Source organism: Myotis nattereri (assembly GCF_964212035.1).
Source record: "Myotis nattereri genome assembly, chromosome: 11".
Lineage (NCBI taxonomy): Eukaryota > Metazoa > Chordata > Mammalia > Chiroptera > Vespertilionidae > Myotis > Myotis nattereri.
Genome location: NC_138086.1, coordinates 20753707 through 20774146, shown reverse-complemented (window position 1 = coordinate 20774146; position 20440 = coordinate 20753707). Strand labels below are relative to the sequence as shown.

Sequence of the window (20440 nt, the reverse complement as noted above, 5' to 3'; positions counted from 1 at the left end):
CCCCTACTGGGATGCTGAAACCTGGCATGTGCCTTGACCAGGAATCTGAACCAGTGGCCTTTTGGTGCATGGGGTGACGCTCAACCCAGCCAGACCCACAGGGTGAGGTGTGGCTATTTTACCAGCTTGAATAATCAGAATTGAGTAGCCATTCTGGTGGACAAGGTACAGAATAAAAAAGCCAAGGCTGCCCTGGCCGTTGTGGCTCACTTGATTAGAGTGTCATTCTGTGCACCGAAAGGTGGTGAGTTCATTCCCTGGTCATGCTAGAGGCAACTGATGTTTCTGTCTCCCCTCCTCTCTCTAAAATCAATTAAAAAAAATTTTTTTAAAGGCCAAGGCCTTCTGCTCCTCTGGCCCCGCGGTCTCCATGCCTCCACGCCTCTGCCGCTGCTCTCCCTCCCTCCCCCGACTCTTCCCTTTCCTCCTTCCCCTCCTCCCTTCTCCTGCTCTACTCCCTCCACCTTGTCCCATGGCCACCTCTCAGCGGCCTCTCCCCAAGCCCTACTCTCCTCTCCTGCCCCTTCCCTTCCCCTTCCTTCCCCCTAAAAAAAAAAAAGCCCAAGGCCTTCTGGGCTGATAGTCCTCTCTCCCCCAGAGCCTGAAGATGAAGGGGTGGGAAGGAATCATTTCTTTTCTTTAGAGAGGGAAAGAGTCAAGAGAGTAGCCCAGCCCTTGTGGCTCAGCTGTGTTGACCTATGAATCCGGTCAGGTTGATTCCCGTCCGGTTGCTCAAGCCCCAGTGGGGGTGGGGTGGGGGGTGGTATAAGAGGCAGTTGATCAATGATTCTCTCATTATTGATGTTTCTATCTCCCTTCCTCTTTTTTTTTTTTAAATATATTTTATTGATTTTTTTACAGAGAGGAAGGGAGAGGGATAGAGAGTTAGAAACATCGATGAGAGAAACACTGATCGGCTGCCTCCTGCACACCACACCCCCTACTGGGGATGTTGCCCGCAACAAAGGTACATGCCCTTGACTGGAATCAAACCTGGGACCTTTCAGTCCGCAGGCTGACGCTCTATCCACTGAGCCAAACTGGTTAGGGCTCTCCCTTCCTATCTTAAATCATAAAAATATATACAGATATATTTTTTCTTTTTAAGATAAAGGAGTCTTGGCTTAAGCTCAGACAACTATGTATACAGACCCAACTGCCCCTGCCTTCAAATTCAGAGATTCATTTACCTGTTTTAAACCAAGTGTTTTAAGCACTTTCATGCTCCTAAATTTTAAGGTGTTAAACCTCAGATCTATGAATTAAGACCCTTCCCTAACCACTAATTTTAAGGGCAGAAATCAACATGACACACAGTGGAAATATGTATTCAATTTTATTTCATTAGAAAAATTCACTTAAGCCACATGGTGGCTATAATGCCCATGTCTCGAGCGGGCTTTATCCCCACTGTCCCCTTCAGACCAACACATACACACTAAGTTGGAGGACTTAAAAATGTAAGTCACACCTCTTTAACTGTTACCCACACACAGAGGAGCTCACACGAAAGAGAAGCTGAACACAAAGAAACTGACCATAAGACACCCAAGTCCAAAGGAACTCTTCACAGAGGTTTAGGAAGTAGGGCTGAAAACACCGTCATCTCCCAACAGCTGAAATCACAGCACAAGCCCTCATCTAAGAGGTCAGAGCCAGGCTGCCAAGGACAAAGCACACAGCAGACTCTGGGGAGAAGAGTGAAATCACTCCATTCCACAACCATAGGCAACCCACTCACACCTGCCTATTAAGCAGTCTTTTTCCAGGGCAAGAAGCATCCAGATGGAAGGGCCCTTCCAGGGCCTAGTAACAGTTCTCTGCTAACACGGATGCTGAGCTTGCCTCCCCAGGAAACTGGGACACCAGGCTGGACAGGTTTAGGCCAAGTGTTCCAAGGTTATAGCTGGTGGAGGGAGGTCTTATCACACCCCTCTGGATGGATGTTCTGGAAGGCTCTTGGGGATTCTGTGATGGCTAGCTGACCTCTGGTGGTCCAGGAGCTCCCAGGCGATGGGTCCTCCAGTAAGCCCCCCAGGGACTCCATCAGTCTAACAAAGATGGAAAGCAGGGTCAGCGCCACACCTAAGAGATAGAGGTTAAATATATGCTTCATGGCTGAAGGATCCCACTCCTCTGCAGAGCAGTAGAGCTGCCTTCTGCTTCTGGCAGACTTCTGGGTCCTGAGGAAAGAGAGGCAAGGTTAGTTAGAGCCTTTTGGGATAGGCATGCATCTGCCATCACCCTTCTATCTTCCCGTGGAGCTAAGGGAGAAGCCCAGCCAGCCAGGATACAGGGACCCATGATGTTTTTCCATAGCAGAAGCTCAAGTATATTTACACTGTAAACTCCATGGCTGAGGAGCCAGGAGTTTCTTTTCACGAGCAAACTTTTACTTCTGAAAGTAAAAACCTTCACTTCTGAAAGTAAAAACCTTCACTTTCTTGCAATGCACAATCCCTGTGCCACAGTCCAGGGACCAGAAACTTTCCTGAAGAACTGAGACCTTTTGTAAGAGAGGGACTGTTGTAGGCAGTTAGACATGAGCAGAGAAAGGAAGATGGGCCAGGTACAGGTCACCAGGGTGGAAAGCCCCCGTTGCCTAGCAACGCACAATCAATTGTAGGGTGGGACCTGCCCCCAGGGTGACTTTTCCTCCCCTAGCATATATGGACCCTACCGATCTTTCCTCCCTAGAGATAACATCTATGCCTCAGATAAGCAACAAAACCAGTGACTCCACTGGCAGGACCAGCTGCAATGAGAACCACCCCAGCCCTGGGCCTGCCAATCAATCAGCAGAGAACACACCCCAGAAAAGACACACCTGGAAAACTACTGAATATTCTGTTGCGATCTTCTCCTGGGACTTCCCTAAAGTCTCCACCCTAAAAACCCTTAGTAGGGAGTACCCAATGGGCTCTCCCTCCAGGGAGCACGCCCTGGCCTTTCCCTTCCCCTCCCCATTCTCCCTCCTTGCCCAGGCAGTAACCATTAGCTTCCTCACTCCTAAGCTCCTTTACCTCCTAACTCATTTCCTCAACTCATTTCTTCGAGGAATTACTTCTTCTACCTCTAAGACTTATCAAATACTCTTACAGTTTGGTTCTTGGCTCTGAATTCTTTCCCAGACAGAACCCATGAACCGAGGTTGTTGATCCCAGGTTTGGTCGGACCCCATGGGTCAGACACCGGGTGCCGTCCTGAGGCCTACACCGGGGCTATCAGAACGTGTCCTAGCCAGGCAGGTGTGGCTCAGTGGCTCAATTCCCAGGCAGGGCGCATGCCCGGGTTGCCACTCACCCCCCAGTAGGTGGTGTGCAGGAGGCAAGAGATCTTTGATGTTTCTATCTCTATCGCTCTCCCTTCCTCTCTCTAAAAAAAATCAATAAATAATAATAATAATAAAAGGAACATGCCCTTGAGAAAGCAACTTGTCTGGGAAGTCTCCCTCATATCTCATTAAGGTTCGAGTTAATCATAAGCTTTTTGAAGGTCAAAATAATTCTAAGTCAAATCTATCAAGTTCACTTAGTAAAATACCCTGATTACCCCCAACTAGTTAAGCACCCGGGAAGGTACAAGGGCCACATGGGGCCCCGGAGCCATGAACCCTGCCCTCTCGGGGCTTTAGGGGCAACAGGCAAGAACCCCGGCAGTGGCGCAGGAGGTGCCAAGGTGCTTTGGGAGAGCATGGCAGCGACGCCTACTCACCCAACACCGGGAGCACGGACCTGGGCCACCTGCATCCCAGTGAGGGCCCCTCCTGGGGAACGCAGGGCTGGATCGCTGAGTGGGGAGCGGGCGGGGGCGCAGGGAGGAGGGGAGCCCCAGAAGGCCCTGCCACAGTGCAGGGGAGGGAGGTGGCGGCCCGGCAGGCAGGCCGAGGATGGGGGCGTGGGGCGGGAGCTGGGGCAGCCCGGAGGCCGCTCACCTGCAGGACGAAGGGCCGGGAGCGGCCGGCTCGCTGTAACAGCAGGTCGTGCAGGAGTCGGGAGGAAAGTCGGCCGACGGGAGCGCGAGGAGGCGACTCAGACGAACCTCAGAAGACCAGCGCGCAGTCAGCAGCAAGTCGCACTCAGGCCGCGCGCACCGCTCACTTATACACTACGCCGGCCCCGGCACCCGCGCATGCGCACTCGGGCCCGCACGCTGCCGCACGTCCACACGCGCGCGCGCTCCGGCACGTCCGCGGCTCCGCCCCCGCCAGAGGCTCCGCCCCCCCGGCGAGTGCGGTGGGTGGTCTGGGGCGGTCTCCTGGTCGGTGCTGTTTTAAAAAACACGCACCGTGTTTCTGTGAGTCTGTGCGGTCGGCAGAGATCAGGCGTGTATGTCCGACTGCTTTTCCTGCTGCAGGAAACTTGGAAGGAATCAGAAAGTTTATTCCCCCCACCGCCATACCAAACCGGCGGAAAACGCCCCGGACGGGCCCCAATCCGAGGGCCCTCCTCCTGCATGGGATGCAGCGTGGGCATCTGAGGATGGATCCTGCATTGGCGGAGCGCATCAGACCACCACCCCATCCCCAAGCCCCAGTTTTCTCCATTGGGGGATTGAAGAGCTGACTTTCTAGGAGTTTCACTTCTTAGAGATAACAGGATTCCAGACGCCACCCTCACCCTTCATGCCAAATCCCGGGAATAGTGAATTCCTGACTCACAATTGTTGTAGGAAATGTGCAATACTCGCCTGGCCCTGGTGTCCGTGTCTAACTGCGCATGAACGTCACTTTGGCCTCCGTTTGTTCACCTAAAATGGTGGCCATAGGAAATTTTTAAGGATGCTTTCAGATTGAACCAAAGAGCTAAGACATCCCAGTCCAGCCTTATGCCCAGATTTGGGGGCTGGGGAGCCCACGCACTCCCCTCCCAACCCCCCAAACTATAGGCGTTTGGTCCTGAATGCGCCTAATGGCAGATTGAATTCAGAGCTGAGTCCTGGGAGGCCCCTGGAAGGAGCAGCGAAGCCACCGTGGAAGGGAAAGCTGACGGCGGCTTCACTGCCTGCCTCCTGGAGGGGAGGGGAGGGGAGGGGCAAGGGCAAAGCTGGCGGGCGGCGGATGGCTCTTGGCAGGTCCACTGAGCTCGAGGACTGGCGGCTCTGCGCGCTGGGCTAAAGTGCGGGGGTGCGTGAGCAAGGACCCGGGATATCCACTAAAGTGCGGGGGTGCGTGAGCAAGGACCCGAGATATCCACTAAAGTGCGGGGGTGCGTGAGCAAGGACCGGGATATCCACTAAAGTGCGGGGGTGCGTGAGCCAGAACCCGGGATATCCACTAAAGTGCGGGGGTGCGTGAGCAAGGACCGGGATATCCACTAAAGTGCGGGGGTGCCTGAGCAAGAACCCGGGATATCCACTAAAGTGCGGGGGTGCGTGAGCCAGAACCCGGGATATCCACTAAAGTGCGGGAGTGCGTGAGCAAGGACCGGGATATCCATTAAAGTGTGGGGGTGCGTGAGCCAGAACCCGGGGTAGCAACTGAAGTGCGGGGGTGCGTGAGCAAGGACCCGGGATATCCACTAAAGTGCGGGGGTGCGTGAGCAAGAACCCGGGATATCCACTAAAGTGCGGGGTGCCTGAGCAAGAACCCGGGATATCCACTAAAGTGCGGGGGTGCGTGCGCAAGGACCCGGGATATCCACTAAAGTGCGGGGTGCCTGAGCAAGAACCCGGGATATCCACTAAAGTGCGGGGGTGCGTGAGCAAGAAACCGGGATATCCACTAAAGTGCGGGGGTGCGTGAGCAAGGACCGGGATATCCACTAAAGTGCGGGGGTGCGTGAGCAAGGACCGGGATATCCACTGAAGTGCGGGGGTGCGTGAGCAAGGACCAGGATATCCACTAAAGTGCGGGGGTGCGTGAGCAAGAAACCGGGATATCCACTAAAGTGCGGGGGTGCGTGAGCAAGGACCGGGATATCCATTAAAGTGTGGGGGTGCGTGAGCCAGAACCCGGGGTAGCAACTGAAGTGCGGGGGTGCGTGAGCAAGGACCGGGATATCCAGCGGGAAAGGGGCTGAGTGCGCGGGAAGGGAGGAGCCAACCCCAACCGCGACCTTTCCCCGGCATCCCGGGCTGCCAGGCATGTGTCCAAGGGGGAGGGGAGGCCGGGAAATGAGAAAGTTCGGGTTGAAAGCGTGCTGGCAGGCAGGCACTTTGAAATTGAGTTTTTTACTCAGCCCGCAGGAATTTTGGCCCTGCGTTACCCTAGAATTTCGTCTGTTTTTGTGCGCGTTTCAGTGACTCTTCTTTCACATTGTTGCTAGGAGAGCCTCGAGCTCTGAAATCACTTCCAGGTGTCCCAAATGCCATCCCTTGCTTCGCTGGGGGACTTGGGCGAATCCTTAAAGTTTTTCTGTACTTTGGTGTCCTCAACTGATATTTGGGATGATAACAGTCCTTACCTGGAAATTAAATGAGTTAACCCACATGAAGAACTGAGAACTCTGCCCAACACATAGAAAACCGTCCGTAAGTCCCTATCATTGACTACAAAACTCCCAACGAGGGACTTGAGCCTCTGTTCAGTGAGTGAGCACAGGAATTCCACAGTAACCTCCTCTTTAAGGTTCTGTTTGTTATAGTGAGTTTGTAGGCGGACTCCCTTTAGAGATTTAATGTGGCTCCGCAGTAAAGGCGTCTAGAAAATTCTGGGCTGTCTGTTTAAGCTTCTGTGACTGCTTAACTTTCTACAGCCTCAGGTTTGGCCGACTACCCAGAAAGCTGAATACTACCCAATGATACCCGCCAGGCCCCAGGAGGACATTAATGCATGTATACAGTGTGATCGCTGCCTGATGGTATCGGCTTACTCAGCAATGCACTGCTCTTTCTGGTGGTCGACCTGACCCCCCACCATATGGTTTTGATATTAACCCGATATAAAAAAGAGACCCAGTCCTGGGAGGGGGTGGATTTCCTCCAGGCCGGCCACCCCTGGGAGCAAGCAGCTGCTCTGCCTGTGTATGTAAATCCCTCCTGTTGAAGCTCTTATGAATTTGAATAAGGCTATGGGTCAGTTCCTCAGAATCCATCCTGATTTTAAACTTTTGGCGTTTTCCCCCGGTTATAGGATAGTAAGAAGCTAGGAAAATCCCAGGACACATGGAGTAGGGAAACTAAGACAGATAGTTAAAGAGCAGTTTGTAGCCACCTAGTCGGCCCTATCTTCCCTAAGCCAAGCACATTTAAAAGTAAATAGTTTACACTTCTCTTCCCCATCCGGAGTGTAAATAGCTTAAACCACCCTACTCAGGAAGAAAGACAGCAGAAATCCAATTAGTGCCATTTGCCAGTAACTACGTCCAAGGACAGATGAAGTTAAGAGAATAAATCTCATTTTGGTGCATCAGCCTAAAGTTGATGAGTAAGATCCTCCCCAAAACACCCAGCCTTTAAAATCCCTTAAAACAAATGTCCCAGCTCTCTCTAACCCTCCCAGGAACACACCTGTGCCTTCTCCTCCGCCTCTCCTTTCCCGCAGACAAGCATCTCTAAGGCAGTGGTCGGCAAACCGCGGCTCGCGAGCCACATGCGGCTCTTTGGCCCCTTCAGTGTGGCTCTTCCACAAAATACCACGTGCAGGTGCGCATGTACAGTGCGAATGAAACATCATGGCCCATGTGCAGAAGTCGGTATTTTGTGGAAGAGCCACACTCAAGGGGCCAAAGAGCCGCATGTGGCTCGCGAGCCGCGGTTTGCCGACCACAGCTCTAAGGGAGTCAAACTCACAAGATAAGACATACAAGATATCCCCTCCCATTCACTAGAATACTATTTATTTATTGTTTTTCTCTCTTTTTTTCTTTTTTTTTTTGGGGGGGGGGAGGATTGCTATTTACTTAAAAAAAGAAAAGAAAAGAAGCATTGGTGAGGATGTGGAGAAAATTGAGCCCTTATATGTTGCTGGTAAAAAGGTGCAGCAGCTGTGAAAAACAGTTTGGCAGTTCCTCCAAGAGTTAAACATAGAGTTTCCATGTGTCCCAGCAAGTTCACTCCTCAGTATGTAACCATGAGAATTGAAAACATGTTCACACAAAAACTTACACAAAAATATTCATAGCAGCTTTCTTTAAAAATGCCAATAAAAGTGGGAACAGCTCAAACGTACATCAACTGTTGATGGATAGACAAATGTGGTACAAAAATATTATATAGACATAAAAAATGAAATACTAATACATTGTATATGTACCCTGGCTGGTTGCTCAGTGGTTAGAGTGTCAGGCCAAGGACAGAAGGGTCCCGGTTCCACTCCTGGTCAAGGGCACGTACCTGGGTTACAGGCCCATCCCGGTCCAGGAGGCAACACATTGATGTGTCTCTCTCACATCGATGTTTCTCTCTCTCTCCCCCCTCCCTCCCTTCCACTCTCACTAAAAATCAATGGAGCTCTTCCCAGCCAGTGCTGACCCATGCGGACCTCTCGGGACAACTGCCACAAGTGCCACAGGCAAGGGGAAAGAGAAAGCCCTACCACAGGAAGCGAAAATATGAGCTGGGACGCCCTGCTGGCAACACTAAATTTGGACGCCGCCACATACACACAGTCCCAGTGCGGGGTGGCAACAAGAAGTACCGGGCCTTCAGGCTGGACGTGGGCAACTTCTCCTGGGGCTCAGAGTGTTGTACTCGCAAAACAAGGATGATTGATGTTGCCTACAGTGCATCCAACAATGAACTGGTCCGCACCAAGACCCTAGTAAAGAGCTGCATCATGCTCATTGACAGCACATCGTACCGACAGTGGTACAAGTCCCACTGTGCACTGCCCCTGGGCCGCAAGGAAGGGGCCCAGCTGACTCCTGAAGAGGAAGAGATTTATTTTTTTTTAATATATTTTATTGATTTCTTACAGAGAGAAAGGGAGAGGGATAGAGAGTCAGAAACATCGATGAGAGAGAAACATCGATCAGCCGCCTCCTGCACGCCCCCTACTGGGGATGTGCCCGCAACCAAGGTACATGCCCCTGACTGGAATCGAACCCTTCAGTCCGCAGGCCGAAGCTCTATCCACTGAGCCAAATCGGTCAGGGCGAGGAAGAGATTTTAAAGAAAAAACGTTCAAAGAAAATTCAGAAGAAATCTGTTGAAAGGAAAAAGAACGCCAAAATCAGCAGTCTTCTCGAGGGGCAACTCCAGCAGACGAGCTTCTTGCCTGCCTCTCTCCAGACCAGGCAGCGTGGCCCAGCAGATGGCTATGTGAGAGGGCCAGGAACTGGAGTTCTAATTGCAGGAAATCAAGGCCGGGAAGTCAAATACATCCTCTTCCCTCCTGTCTTACCTCATACAATAAAGGTGTTTATTCTAAAAATAAAATAAAAAAATCAATGGAAATAATATTCTCAAGTGAGGACTAAAGAAAAAAAAAGAAATACTAATACATTCAACAATACAGATGAACCTTGAAAACAATAGATCAAGTGAAAGAAGTCAGACAGAAAAGGACTCATATTGTATGATTCCATTTATATGAAAAGTCTGCAGAGACAAAAAGTAGGTTACTAGTTGCCAGGGGCTGAGGGAGAGGGGAAAGAATGGAAAGGGGCAGCTGATGGGTACAGGGTTCTTTTTGATGATGAAAATGTTCTAAAATTAGACAATGGTGATGGTTGCACAACTCTGTAAATATGTTCTAAATCACTGAATTGTACACTTCATTTAAAAAAATATTTTTATTGATTTCAGAGAGGGAGAGAGAGATAGAAACATCAATGATGAGATAGAATTATTGATTGGCTGCCTCCTGCACGTCCCCTACTGGGGATTGAGCCCACAACCCGGGCATGTGCCCTTGACTGGAATCAAACCTGCGACCCTTCAGGCCGATGCTCTATGCATTGAACCAAACCGGCTAGGGCTGAATTGTACATTTTAAAAAGGTGAATTCTGGTATGTCAATTAAATCTGAATAAAGCTCTTATTCTTTAAAAAGGAGGGCAAATTAAAAACATCTTCAAATGACACACAAAAACAGGGAGCCATGGCTAGTGTGGCTCAATTGGTTGGGAGTCATCTGGTGCACTGAGAGGTTGCCGATGGGCTTCCCAGTCAGAGCACATGCCTGGGTTGTGGGCTCAGTCTCCGGTAGAGGTTCATGCAGGAGGCAGCTGACCGATATCTCTCTCTCACATCGATGTTTCTCTCTCTCCCTCCCCCTTCCTCTCTCTGTAAAAGTCAATTAAAAAAATCTTTAAAAACAAAAACAGAGTTAGCCACTGACCCTTGCTAAGGAAACTTTTGAAGCGTGTACCTAAGAAGAAAACTGAACCTAGAAGAAAATAGTGAGATGCAAGAAGAAACAGTGAGTAAACATTTAGAAAACATACAGATTAAACAAACTATGACTACTCAAAACCATTTTCATAATAATGATTACTTTGGGACAGTAGAAATAGCATGCAGTAAAAGTTGGTCAACATTTAAACTAAGATGGCAGTGGTGAGCAGAGAAAGTTGAACAAGTCTTATTTGGGAAGAGGATAGATATTCATTAATTTTAGATATTTTAAGTCTTTATTAACATGGTTAGGGTAGCGTTCTCTTCCTTCCCTTCCTAAGCTAGTCAGTCTTCAAGCCATTGGGTGGCCCAGAAAGGAATATCTCTTTTCTTCTCTGCTGTATCCTCAGAGTCTGGAACGCTTCCAACAGACATTTGTGTGCATGAATGAATGGATCACTTTCTTACTCCTTTCTCGACCTTGTTAAAATGTCATTTTTCAGGAAGGCCTTCCTAATGATCCTATGGAAAGCAGCACCCCCCATCCTCTCCATCCCAGCTTCATTTTAGCGTGTAGTGTTCAACACCAGCAAACCTATTTTACATTTATTTGTTAATCATCTCTACCTTCCCCCACTACAAGTAGCTCCTTGAGGACAAGGACTTGGACTGTTTTGTCCAATTACCATGTACCTAAACCCAGAGCAGTGCTTGGCATATGGTAGATGTTCAATAAATATTTATTGAATTAATAAACACTGAAATTTGTATATCTGCTATATTAAAAAAAAAAAGAACAGTTGCTCAGTGATTGATTCTATTTTACTTGTATTTATTTTGCAACAACATTTTAACAGTGGTCATATGATTACGAGCCTCTTTTTCCTTTTTCTTTTTTGCCCAAATTTTCTTCTGTGCGCATCTGTTACTTTTACAATGGGGTGGGGGGATGAAAATTTACTAAAGTTTTGTAAATTAATTGCTTGTGCAACATGGTAACAACAACAAATATGCAATGAAGGGAAAACAGTCAAGTGCATTTGGATGGGGAAACTGGGTCAAGAGCAGCGGCGGCGGTGGGAGGTGGCAGTGGAATGGAAGGGCTGTGGCAGCTCAGAGCACCCGAGGAGGGTGCCCAGGGAAGGGAGAGCCAGCCCTGAAAGGTGGGCAGAGAGCAGCCAAGGCAAATGGTGTCTTCTTCACCCCCTACCTGGGACCTTGATTCTGAGTCTGGTTCTGGCGCGAACTAACCACTGACCTGGGCAAGTCACTTCTCCAGGCTCGGTTTTCTTACCTGTGAAATGCTGGGCTGAGGGAAATGAGCTATAGCTAAGTGTTTTTTCCCCCAGAGTGTGTGTTTCCAGAAGTTCCATTAAGGAGCTGTAGCTAGTGTGGTGTGTGGGTGTGTGTGTATATGAGTCCTGAAGACACCATAGACCTCTATCCCCAGGCTCCATTTAGGAAATGCTGGATGAACAATACAGAGTAGAAAAAACAGTATTCAAAATTAAATGGGGCCCTAGCTGGTTGCTCAATGGTTAGAGCCTTGGCCTGCAGACTGAAGGGTCATGGGTTTGATTCTGGTCAAGGGAATGTACCTGGCGCATGTGGGAGGCAACCAATCGATGTGTTGTATCTCTCTCACACAGATGTTTTCTCTCTATCTCTCCTCCTCTCTCTCACCCTCTCTAAAATATCAATAGGAAAAATATCCTCGGGTGAGGATTAACAAAAAAACAAACAAAAACTAAATGGGCCATATGAGAGAGAGAGAGAGAGAATATACTCTTAAGTAGAAACATTAATATTAACATTATTTTTCACTAGATAGGACCCTTTTATTCATTAGTCACAGCAGGAACCAGTGCCTGGTGCCTATAGACTTTTCAATAACTCAAAATATTTGTAATATGGAAAACAAAATGTATTGTCTTCAAATTTTTTTCTAAAGGCAAAATTAAAATTAAACATTTATTAAAAGCTCTACAAAAGATAACATATCAACTGAAAAGTTCAACTCAACGTGGTAAGTTTTTTTCAACTTGATAATTTTTAATATGAGATATTTTAATGTGAGGAGGTATGTTTAGGGCCTGTGGAAGTTCTTTTTAAAAATTATTTATTTTATGTTATTTTGTTTTTATTAATCCTCACCTGAGGCTATTTTCCCCATTGATTTTTAGAGAGAGTGGAAGGGAAGGATGGAGGAGAGGGAGAAAGAGAGAGGAAAAGAGAGAAACATTGGGAACATCGATGTGAGAGAGACACATTGATTGGTTGCCTCCTGCAGGAGCCCAGACCAGGGCTGCGGTTCGAACCTGCAACCTGCAACCTGCAACCCAGGTACGTGCCCTTGACAGGGAATCGAACCTAAAACTCTTCGGTGGGAGGGCCAGGCTGATGCTCTAACCACCGACCAGGGCTATTATTTATTTGAGAGAGAGAGGAACATTGATTTGTTGTTTCACTTAATTATGCATTCATTGGTTGCTTCTTGCATGTTCCCTGATCAGAGATAGAGCCTGCAACCTTGGCATATGGGGACGACACTCTAACCAACTGCGCTATCTGCCTGGGGCCTAGGCCTGTGGGAATTCTAAAGGTGGGGGGTGGATTATGAATTAGTTTTATAGTTTCTGATAGTTTCAAATGTTTTATTATAAGCATATGTTGTAAGAAGAAGAAAACAATTTCACGGAATGTCCTGAAAAAGCATGTTAATAAAAAAGCTTAGGAAAGATTTGGGTTGAAGAAGCCCCTATTTCATTATCTCCGTAAAGGCTTATGTACTTTCTAGTCCTGTCTTCTGTAAGTAATAGGAATCAAAAGGAAAAGTCACTTAAAACATGTATTTAAGAGAGGTGTCTCTTTCTATGCTGTCAGCTAAGTCATGTCCATCTAACAATTTAGGATAAACCCGTGTGTTGACACTTCGCTCTCCTTCCTTCATGGAATCGTAAACTATTCAGTGCTAAGACCTAGAGAAGTCCTTTAGGTCCTCTTGTCCTTGAATAGAGTGGGCTCTCTGAGACTCAGGCTGTTACCAGACAGGGGACATGGTCCTGAGGGGTCTGCCTCGGGCCAGTGGGTAGTATGCGGGTTCTTGACTTCATGCAGGAAAAATTTCACAGCATGAGGGGATGTTTATTAAAGCTGAGGACAGTAAAACAAGGAAGGGTTTAGCACAGAAGAAGCAAAAGGAGGCCTCAGGGCAGGTTCAGAGGATTAATCTGGGATGAGCTGCCACTGCCCATTGCTCCCCTGGTTGCAAACCTCCTAGGATCCTTTAGAGCAGTGGTTCTCAACCTTCCTGATGCCGCGACCCTTTAATACGGTTCCTCATGTTGTGGTGACCCCCAACCATAAAATTATTTTCGTTGCTACTTCATAACTGTAATTTTGCTACTGTTATGAATCCTAATGCAAATATCTGATATGCAGGATATATTTTCGTTGTTACAAATGGAAGCATATAATAATTGAAGCATATAATAATTAAAGCATAGTGATTAATCACAAAAACAATGTGTAATGATATATGTGTTTTCCGATGGTCTTAGACCACCCCTGTGAAAGGGTCATTCGACCCCCAAAGGGGTCGTGACCCCCAGGTTGAGAACCGCTGCTCTAGAGTTTAGGAGGTGTGTGCCTGTGGGAGAAGAAGAGCGGGAAGAAGAAGGGAAAAGGAATGGAGGGGGCTATTCTCCAGAGGGAGAGCGAGCACTAGGTCCTTTGTCTTGAAGCTTTTCTTTCTTTCTTGCAGGAGGGAATCTTAGGGGAGTTCTCAGGGGAAGGTTTCAGCAGAATATTCATCCATTTCCTAGGTGTGTGTTTTCAGGGTCGTGGCCTCCACTGTTTGGTCAGTGTCAGGGTAGGGGTTTTTAGTCTTTGTAACTGATCTTGGTATCCCCCCCTTGGTTTTGCTGTTTTTCTGGGCCTGGACCTGAAATACAATTAAGGCCTAGGTATTATCTTTAGGGAGGTAAGCTTCTGTATCTGCTGTAAATTGCTCTGCCAGTTTGTTCAACCATCTGCCTCAGTTTCCCTATCCCACCTGTCCTGGCTTATTGGCCTGTCTCAAGGCCAGCTGACCGAGCCAGGCTTGGAGTGAGCTTTGCGCTGCTTGGCAAGTGGCTGCAGGAGATGCAGGCGAGGCGTCTTTTGCTGTCTTCTTAGGGGGATGGAAGTTGGTGTAGAGGGCTTGGGAGGCAATGGGGTTCTCCTGATTTCTGTGATGTTTTCATTCATAATTACAGCTCCTACTTCCCCCTCTTCTGAGTGTGGCTACACACACCGGCCTATACTTATGCACATGTGCACATAGAGGCTCATTCTCCCCCTTCTTGGCCTGCTGGCACCTTTTCCCCAGACACAGATGCCCCAGACATTTCATCTGGCAGCCAACGGACTCCATGGCTGTGCTCCCAGTTGGCTAATGGAGGGCAGGGGGCTGCCCTGCTGCCTCTGAGCCCAGCCAAGTAGGGCAGAAGCTGCTTTCAGGAAATGCTCTTCAGTGGAATCCTCCCCTCTCCAGTCCCTCTGAACCCCGCCCCCACCACGCCCTCCTCTGCTGATCCTGAAAGGCAGTTAAAACCACTGGACATCTCAGGCTCCCAGCTCTCACACTTGGCGCTGGAAACCACCCCAGTCCCCACCCCTGGTTCTTGTGCAGATTGAAGTATCACTTCCTGAGTCTCTCAGTTGATAAGCAGGTTTTGTCCAGAGAACCTCCTGTGACATTCTCCAATATTATTACAGACCTAGCTGGTTTGGCTCAGTGGATAGAACATCGGACTGCGGACTGAAGGGTCTGGTCAAGGGCACATGCCTGGGTTGTGGGCTCAATTCCCAGTTGGGGGTATGTAGGAGGCAGCCAAGCAATGATTCTCACTCTCCCTTCCTCTCTGAAATCAATAAAAATATATTTTAAAATATTATTACAAACATTGTACTTACTCACTTATCTCTGCCATCTATAATAATAAAAGCATAATATGCTAATTAGACCAGACAACCTTCCGGACGAAGCCGGGGTTGCAAGGGAAGCCTGGGTCCCGGGTGCCAGAGGGAAGCTGGTATCAGCAGCCAGGGGAAGGAAGGCCTATTCTTTTTTTTTTTTTTTATAATTTTTATTTCTTAAAGTATTACAAAGAGTATTACATATGTCTCCTTCCCCCCCCCCCCTTGACATTCCCCCGGCCCCTAACCCCCCTGTGTCTTGTGTCCATTGGTTAATCTTATATGCATGCATATAAGTCCTTCGGTTGATCTCTTAATCCCCCCCAAACCCTCCCCAGGCTTCCCACTGTAGTTTGACAGTCTGTTCAATGTTGCTCTGCCTCTGCATCTACCCCTGTTCATCAGTCTATACTGGTCCCCATTATCTGTCCCAACTTCACTGGAGCAGTCCCAACCTCACTGGGGCCGTCTCAGCCTCACCAGGGCCATTTCAACCTCACCGGGGCCGTCCCTACCTCACCGGGGCCGTTTCAATCTCACCGGGGCCATCCCGACCTCACCGGGGCCGTTTCAACCTCACCGAAGGAAGGCCTATTCTTGCACGAATTTTGTGCATCAGGCCTCTGGTTAGATTATACTCATTTTGAAAGGAAGAGCTATTTTAAGATTTAAAAAAAATATATATTACACCCTTAGTCTGTGCCTTGTATAAACCAGGTGCTCAACGGCTCTCTGTTGATCAAACTCTTGTCATTCACAGGCACTAAAGGTCAGTAAGCCCCCTGAATTCACTAAAACCTTTAACTAGAAAGAACTTGAACCCTCTCTACCCATCCCACTCACATCACCAAACTCAAGTTCAAAGACTCCCCAGCCCAGAGCAATGGGCAAATCTCTTCCTCTCTCCTGCCTCCAGGTCCTCATTGTTAAAACAAACTGACTGAGCTCCAATAATGCTCAAGGGTTCCTTCTAGTGGATTAGATCCTATAACTCAGTGCTTTTATGGGATACTGGCAGCTTCCTGTTCTCAAGCTGCTGAAATGAACTTATATATCTGCCCCTTGCCTCTTCTCTCTCTGCAGAACAGGGAGAGAAGAATATGTAGAATTTCTTTTTCTTTCTTTCTTTTTTTAATATATGTATATTTTATATATTTTATTGATTTTTTACAGAGAGGAAAGAAGAGGGATAGAGAGTTAGAAACATCAAAGAGAGAGAAACATCGATCAGCTGCCTCCTGCACACTCCCTACTGGGTATGTGCCCGAACCCAAGGTACATGCCCTTGACCGGAATCGAACCTGGGACCCTTCAGTCCAAAGGCCAACACTCTATCCACTGAGCCAAACCAGTTAGGGCAATATATGTATATTTTATTGATTTTTTTACAGAGAGGAAAGGAGAGGGATAGAGAGTTAGAAACATCGAACAGCTGCCTCTTGCACACCCCCTACTGGGGATGTGCCCACAACCAAGGTACATGCCCTTGACCGGAATCGAACCTGGGACCCTTCAGTCCACAGGCTGATGCTCTATCCACTGAGCCAAACCGGTTAGGGCTAGAATTTCTTTTTCATAGCAAAGAAAGCCAACAGCTTTGGGGCTCACTCAAAAGGAGTTCTACCCAGGAGAATGAGCTTGTGGGTGTTGGGATGTGTAGGGCCCAGGGGGCTCTGAGTGTGAACATTGTGACTGGTGTGTGTGTGTACATCTTGTGACTGGTGTGTGTGTGTACATCAGGGCAGGTGTGGGTACGCTAGGAGCCTTGGCCCTGTCAGTGGCTCTGAGCCTGTTGATGTTCTCATTGTCATTGTGACTCCTGGTGCCCCAGAGTGCCTGGGCACATGGCTTTCCCAGCCTCCTGATGCAGGTCGCTTAGTCAAGGGGCATATGACTGTTGGAGTTTTTGTGTGTGTGAAACTGTGTCCTGGGTTCCTCACTTCAGGAAGTTCAGGTTCTTTGGTTGAATCACCTAAAAGGCAGACGTGGGTTGCCTGCAGTTCCCTTAATTCTTCCAAGCTGGGTCACCCACCCCCACCCACTCTGAGAGGCCAGCACACTAAACAGCCCTTTCCCACAAATGGAGTGCCTGTGAGAGGGACCCCATCTCCTGAGGATGAAGCCTCATGTATGAGGCCCCCAGTGGAAAGGCCACCAAGTCAAAATCATTCCATAATCTGCACACAAGACAAGGGCCTGGAACCAAGCTTAGTAACCAACCCTGCAGTTGCTAAACTCCCAGGTTACATCACAGAGCTGACCAAGGAAAGGGCATTTTCACGTGCCAGACAGGATTGTGAAGTAGCTGCTATCATCAGAGTCCACGTTTCAACTCACCCCTAAAGTAAGCACATCGGAGCAGGACAGAGCTGGCCCTGCTCCCTGGACAACGTTGCCTTCCTTTTCTGAGAGTCCTCTTCCCAGGACTGCTGTCCACCTGCCAGAGCTGCGTTTCCTCCCCAGAGGATGGGTTCACTCCCTCCCAGGAAAGCCATACTTTTGCTTTCAAAGCAGGAAGCTCACTAGTGTGTGGACAAAAAAGGGAGCCACACACTAAACCTGACAAGCTCAGAGGAGGTAAGCATGGTGGCCTTACAAACTCCTGAGAGCTAAAGTAAGCACATAAGATGGTCTGAAAGGAAAACTTTCTAACTAAAAGCGGTTCAAGGCAGGTAGTCATGTCCTAGGTCAGTGGTCAGCAAACTCATTAGTCAGCAGAGCCAAATATCAACAGGACGATTGAAATTTCTTTTGAGAGCCAAATTTTTTAAACTTAAACTATATAGGTAGGTACATTGTTATTAACTTAATTAGGGTATTCCTAAGCTGGCCTTTGCTAAAAACGTCCTCAATCTGATTGAGGTACGTTCGCTGAGGGCAACCCCTTCCAACTCTCCCATCCACACTCGTCTTGTATACTTGTTTCGTCTGTCTCCTTTCGTTCATCCTCTCTATATGTCCAAACCATCTCAACACACCTTTCTCAGTCCTTGACACTACATCTTCTTTCACTCCACAACGTTCCCTAAAATTAACTTAATAAACTTTACTTAAAGTTTTAAGTCTTAGTTAAACTATAGGTACCTTGAATAAAACTTGGTGTCATACTTAATAACGATATTATTTATTGATAAAATTAAATACCTGTAGGATTTGCAGCTGGTTGGAAAAATACAGGTAACTTTATGCTTCAAGTAGGTACTTTTGTCTCCCTTGCGCGATTTGCGGACGCGACTAGCACTAACCACTGCACAATGAGACTGCTGACTGGCTCACTGAACTCGTGCATGAATTGCGCGCGCCTTCCCCGCGCTGTGTATCCCATGGCCCGACCGTCACCGCCCACTTCTTCTAACGCCACTTCTTCAAAATAGACTCGCCCAGGCCGAAAACCGACTTCTGCGCATGGGCCACGAAGTTTCAATCGCACTGTACGTGCGTGCACATCCGCACGTGGTATTTTGTGGAAGAGTCACACTCAAGGGGCCAAAGAGCCGAATGTGGCTCGCAAGCTACGGTTTGCCGACCGCTGTCCTAGGTGGTATTTTTCCCTAACAAAGGACAATCTTTAACTTAACTGAGCCTGTCTATCATCCTTATTTTATTTATTTTTTTTTTTGCATCTAAGATAACATACCTGATAACATACCTTTGGAATGTCAAGTAATTCCACACTCCCCCCTTCAAAGCACAACCACGGCACCGGAACAGAGACCACAAATCATGTTCATTGTTAACTATTCTACACCTGCCTGTGTAAAAGAACTGTGTCTATTCCTTTCACTTTTTATCAATCCCAGAGATTTCTCTCCCTCTTTGCTTTCTCCCTAATCTATCACCAGGATTTCATGTAATCCCCTTATGTCTCCTTTGATTCTGATGTATACAATAAGTAGGAAAGCTGCCATTTTCTGGAGCATTCTCTCAATCCCTTGAGATTTTGCTTCTGGGCAATTGTCATCAGTTTGGCTCAAGTAAATTCATAAAAAATTCTTACAGGTTTGGACATTCCTTATGTTGACATTTACATGGCTTAATGCAGCAGGATTCCAAAGAAGCCCACCAGAACCACCTTGTGGACTCAGACCCATGCTTGGTACCAGCAGGGGCCCATGGTGTCCCACTGGCTCCTTGTTGTGCAACAGCTGAACTTGGGTGAGTTTCAGTTGGAATTCCAGACCTCCCTGTTTTGAGGTAAAAGGCCCTGATTTTATTCGAGTTGCTTTTAAAATCCTCGAGGTGAAGCTAAAGGTTTCAGATTGAGAGGCCCAAGGCTAAGATGGGACAGGAGGAAAAAAAGGCTTGCTGGTGTTTAACTTTGGCTTTTCAATTGGAATTGCTTTCTGAGAGTCTGAACAAAATCTTTTGCTGGATAAATGAGAGCCTGAACTCATTTGGCTCCAAAGATAAGAGGCATTTCCTCCCTGCAGCTCGACTCTTGGATATTCTTAGGTGACTAAGAATTATGTGGCGGTGTCAGAGGGCATCCCTCATGATGTGTAGGTGCCCCATAGGGAATTCCAACTCAGCTGTAATTAAATAACTGACTTGCCCAGGAAATCACACATAAAGATTGGTTACTACCCAGCCGGCATGGCTCAGTGGTTGAGCGTTGATCTATGAACCAGGAGGTCACGGTTTGATTTCCGGTCAGGGCACACGCCTGGGTTGCGAGCTTAATCCCTGGTGTGGGGTGTGCAGGATGCAGCTGATCAATGATTCTCTCATCATTGGTGCTTTTATCTCTCTCTCCCCCTCTCTTCCTCTCTGAAATCAATAAAATATATTTGAGAAAAATAATTGCAAAAATATAAAATAAAATAAAAAATTGATTACCTAGTGCTCTGAGTCATCACGCCGGTATTAGACAGCTGGGGAGAGAAACTGAGACAAGTCAGAGGGTTTGAGATGACTGGAGAGGTGGCAGTCCCTTGGAGCTCAACCCACAAGCGGCACCCTTTCAACCCACTGCACAATAGCCCTAGAATCTTGCTCAGACTCTACAGATCTCAAAATAAGACTAAAATTAACATGGGAAATCCTGCCCGCAAGGCCAGAAATTCCCAGCCCCAGCCCCCATTACAACTCCTGAAGATATACAATAGGCAAGAAGACTAGTTGCAAGTACTTATAGAAATGGGAAGGTTTCAATAGAAATGATATCAACTTAAGATGGTCAAAATGCAGGGTTGTTGTTGTTTTTTTGTACCGAAGTTGATTTTTTTGCATGCAAAATCAGAAAATGCCATTTATATGTTCCACC

At 47.8% G+C, this 20440-nt stretch overlaps 1 protein-coding gene and 1 pseudogene across 2 annotated transcripts; one reads left to right on the top strand and one right to left on the bottom strand.

Moving 5' to 3' along the window:
- Nucleotides 1-1317: 1317 nt before the first annotated feature.
- Nucleotides 1318-4239, bottom strand: HILPDA (hypoxia inducible lipid droplet associated). Its single transcript, XM_081101692.1, is given in 3 exon segments — nucleotides 1318-1966; nucleotides 1969-2183; nucleotides 3935-4239. Coding segments are annotated over 2 exon segments (189 nt in total). The 5' UTR covers nucleotides 2117-2183; nucleotides 3935-4239; the 3' UTR covers nucleotides 1318-1925.
- Nucleotides 4132-9295, top strand: LOC308527322 (small ribosomal subunit protein eS8-like; annotated as a pseudogene). The gene is made up of 3 exons: nucleotides 4132-4230; nucleotides 8453-8818; nucleotides 9046-9295. The product of its transcript is annotated as a small ribosomal subunit protein eS8-like (transcript).
- Nucleotides 9296-20440: the final 11145 nt, after the last annotated feature.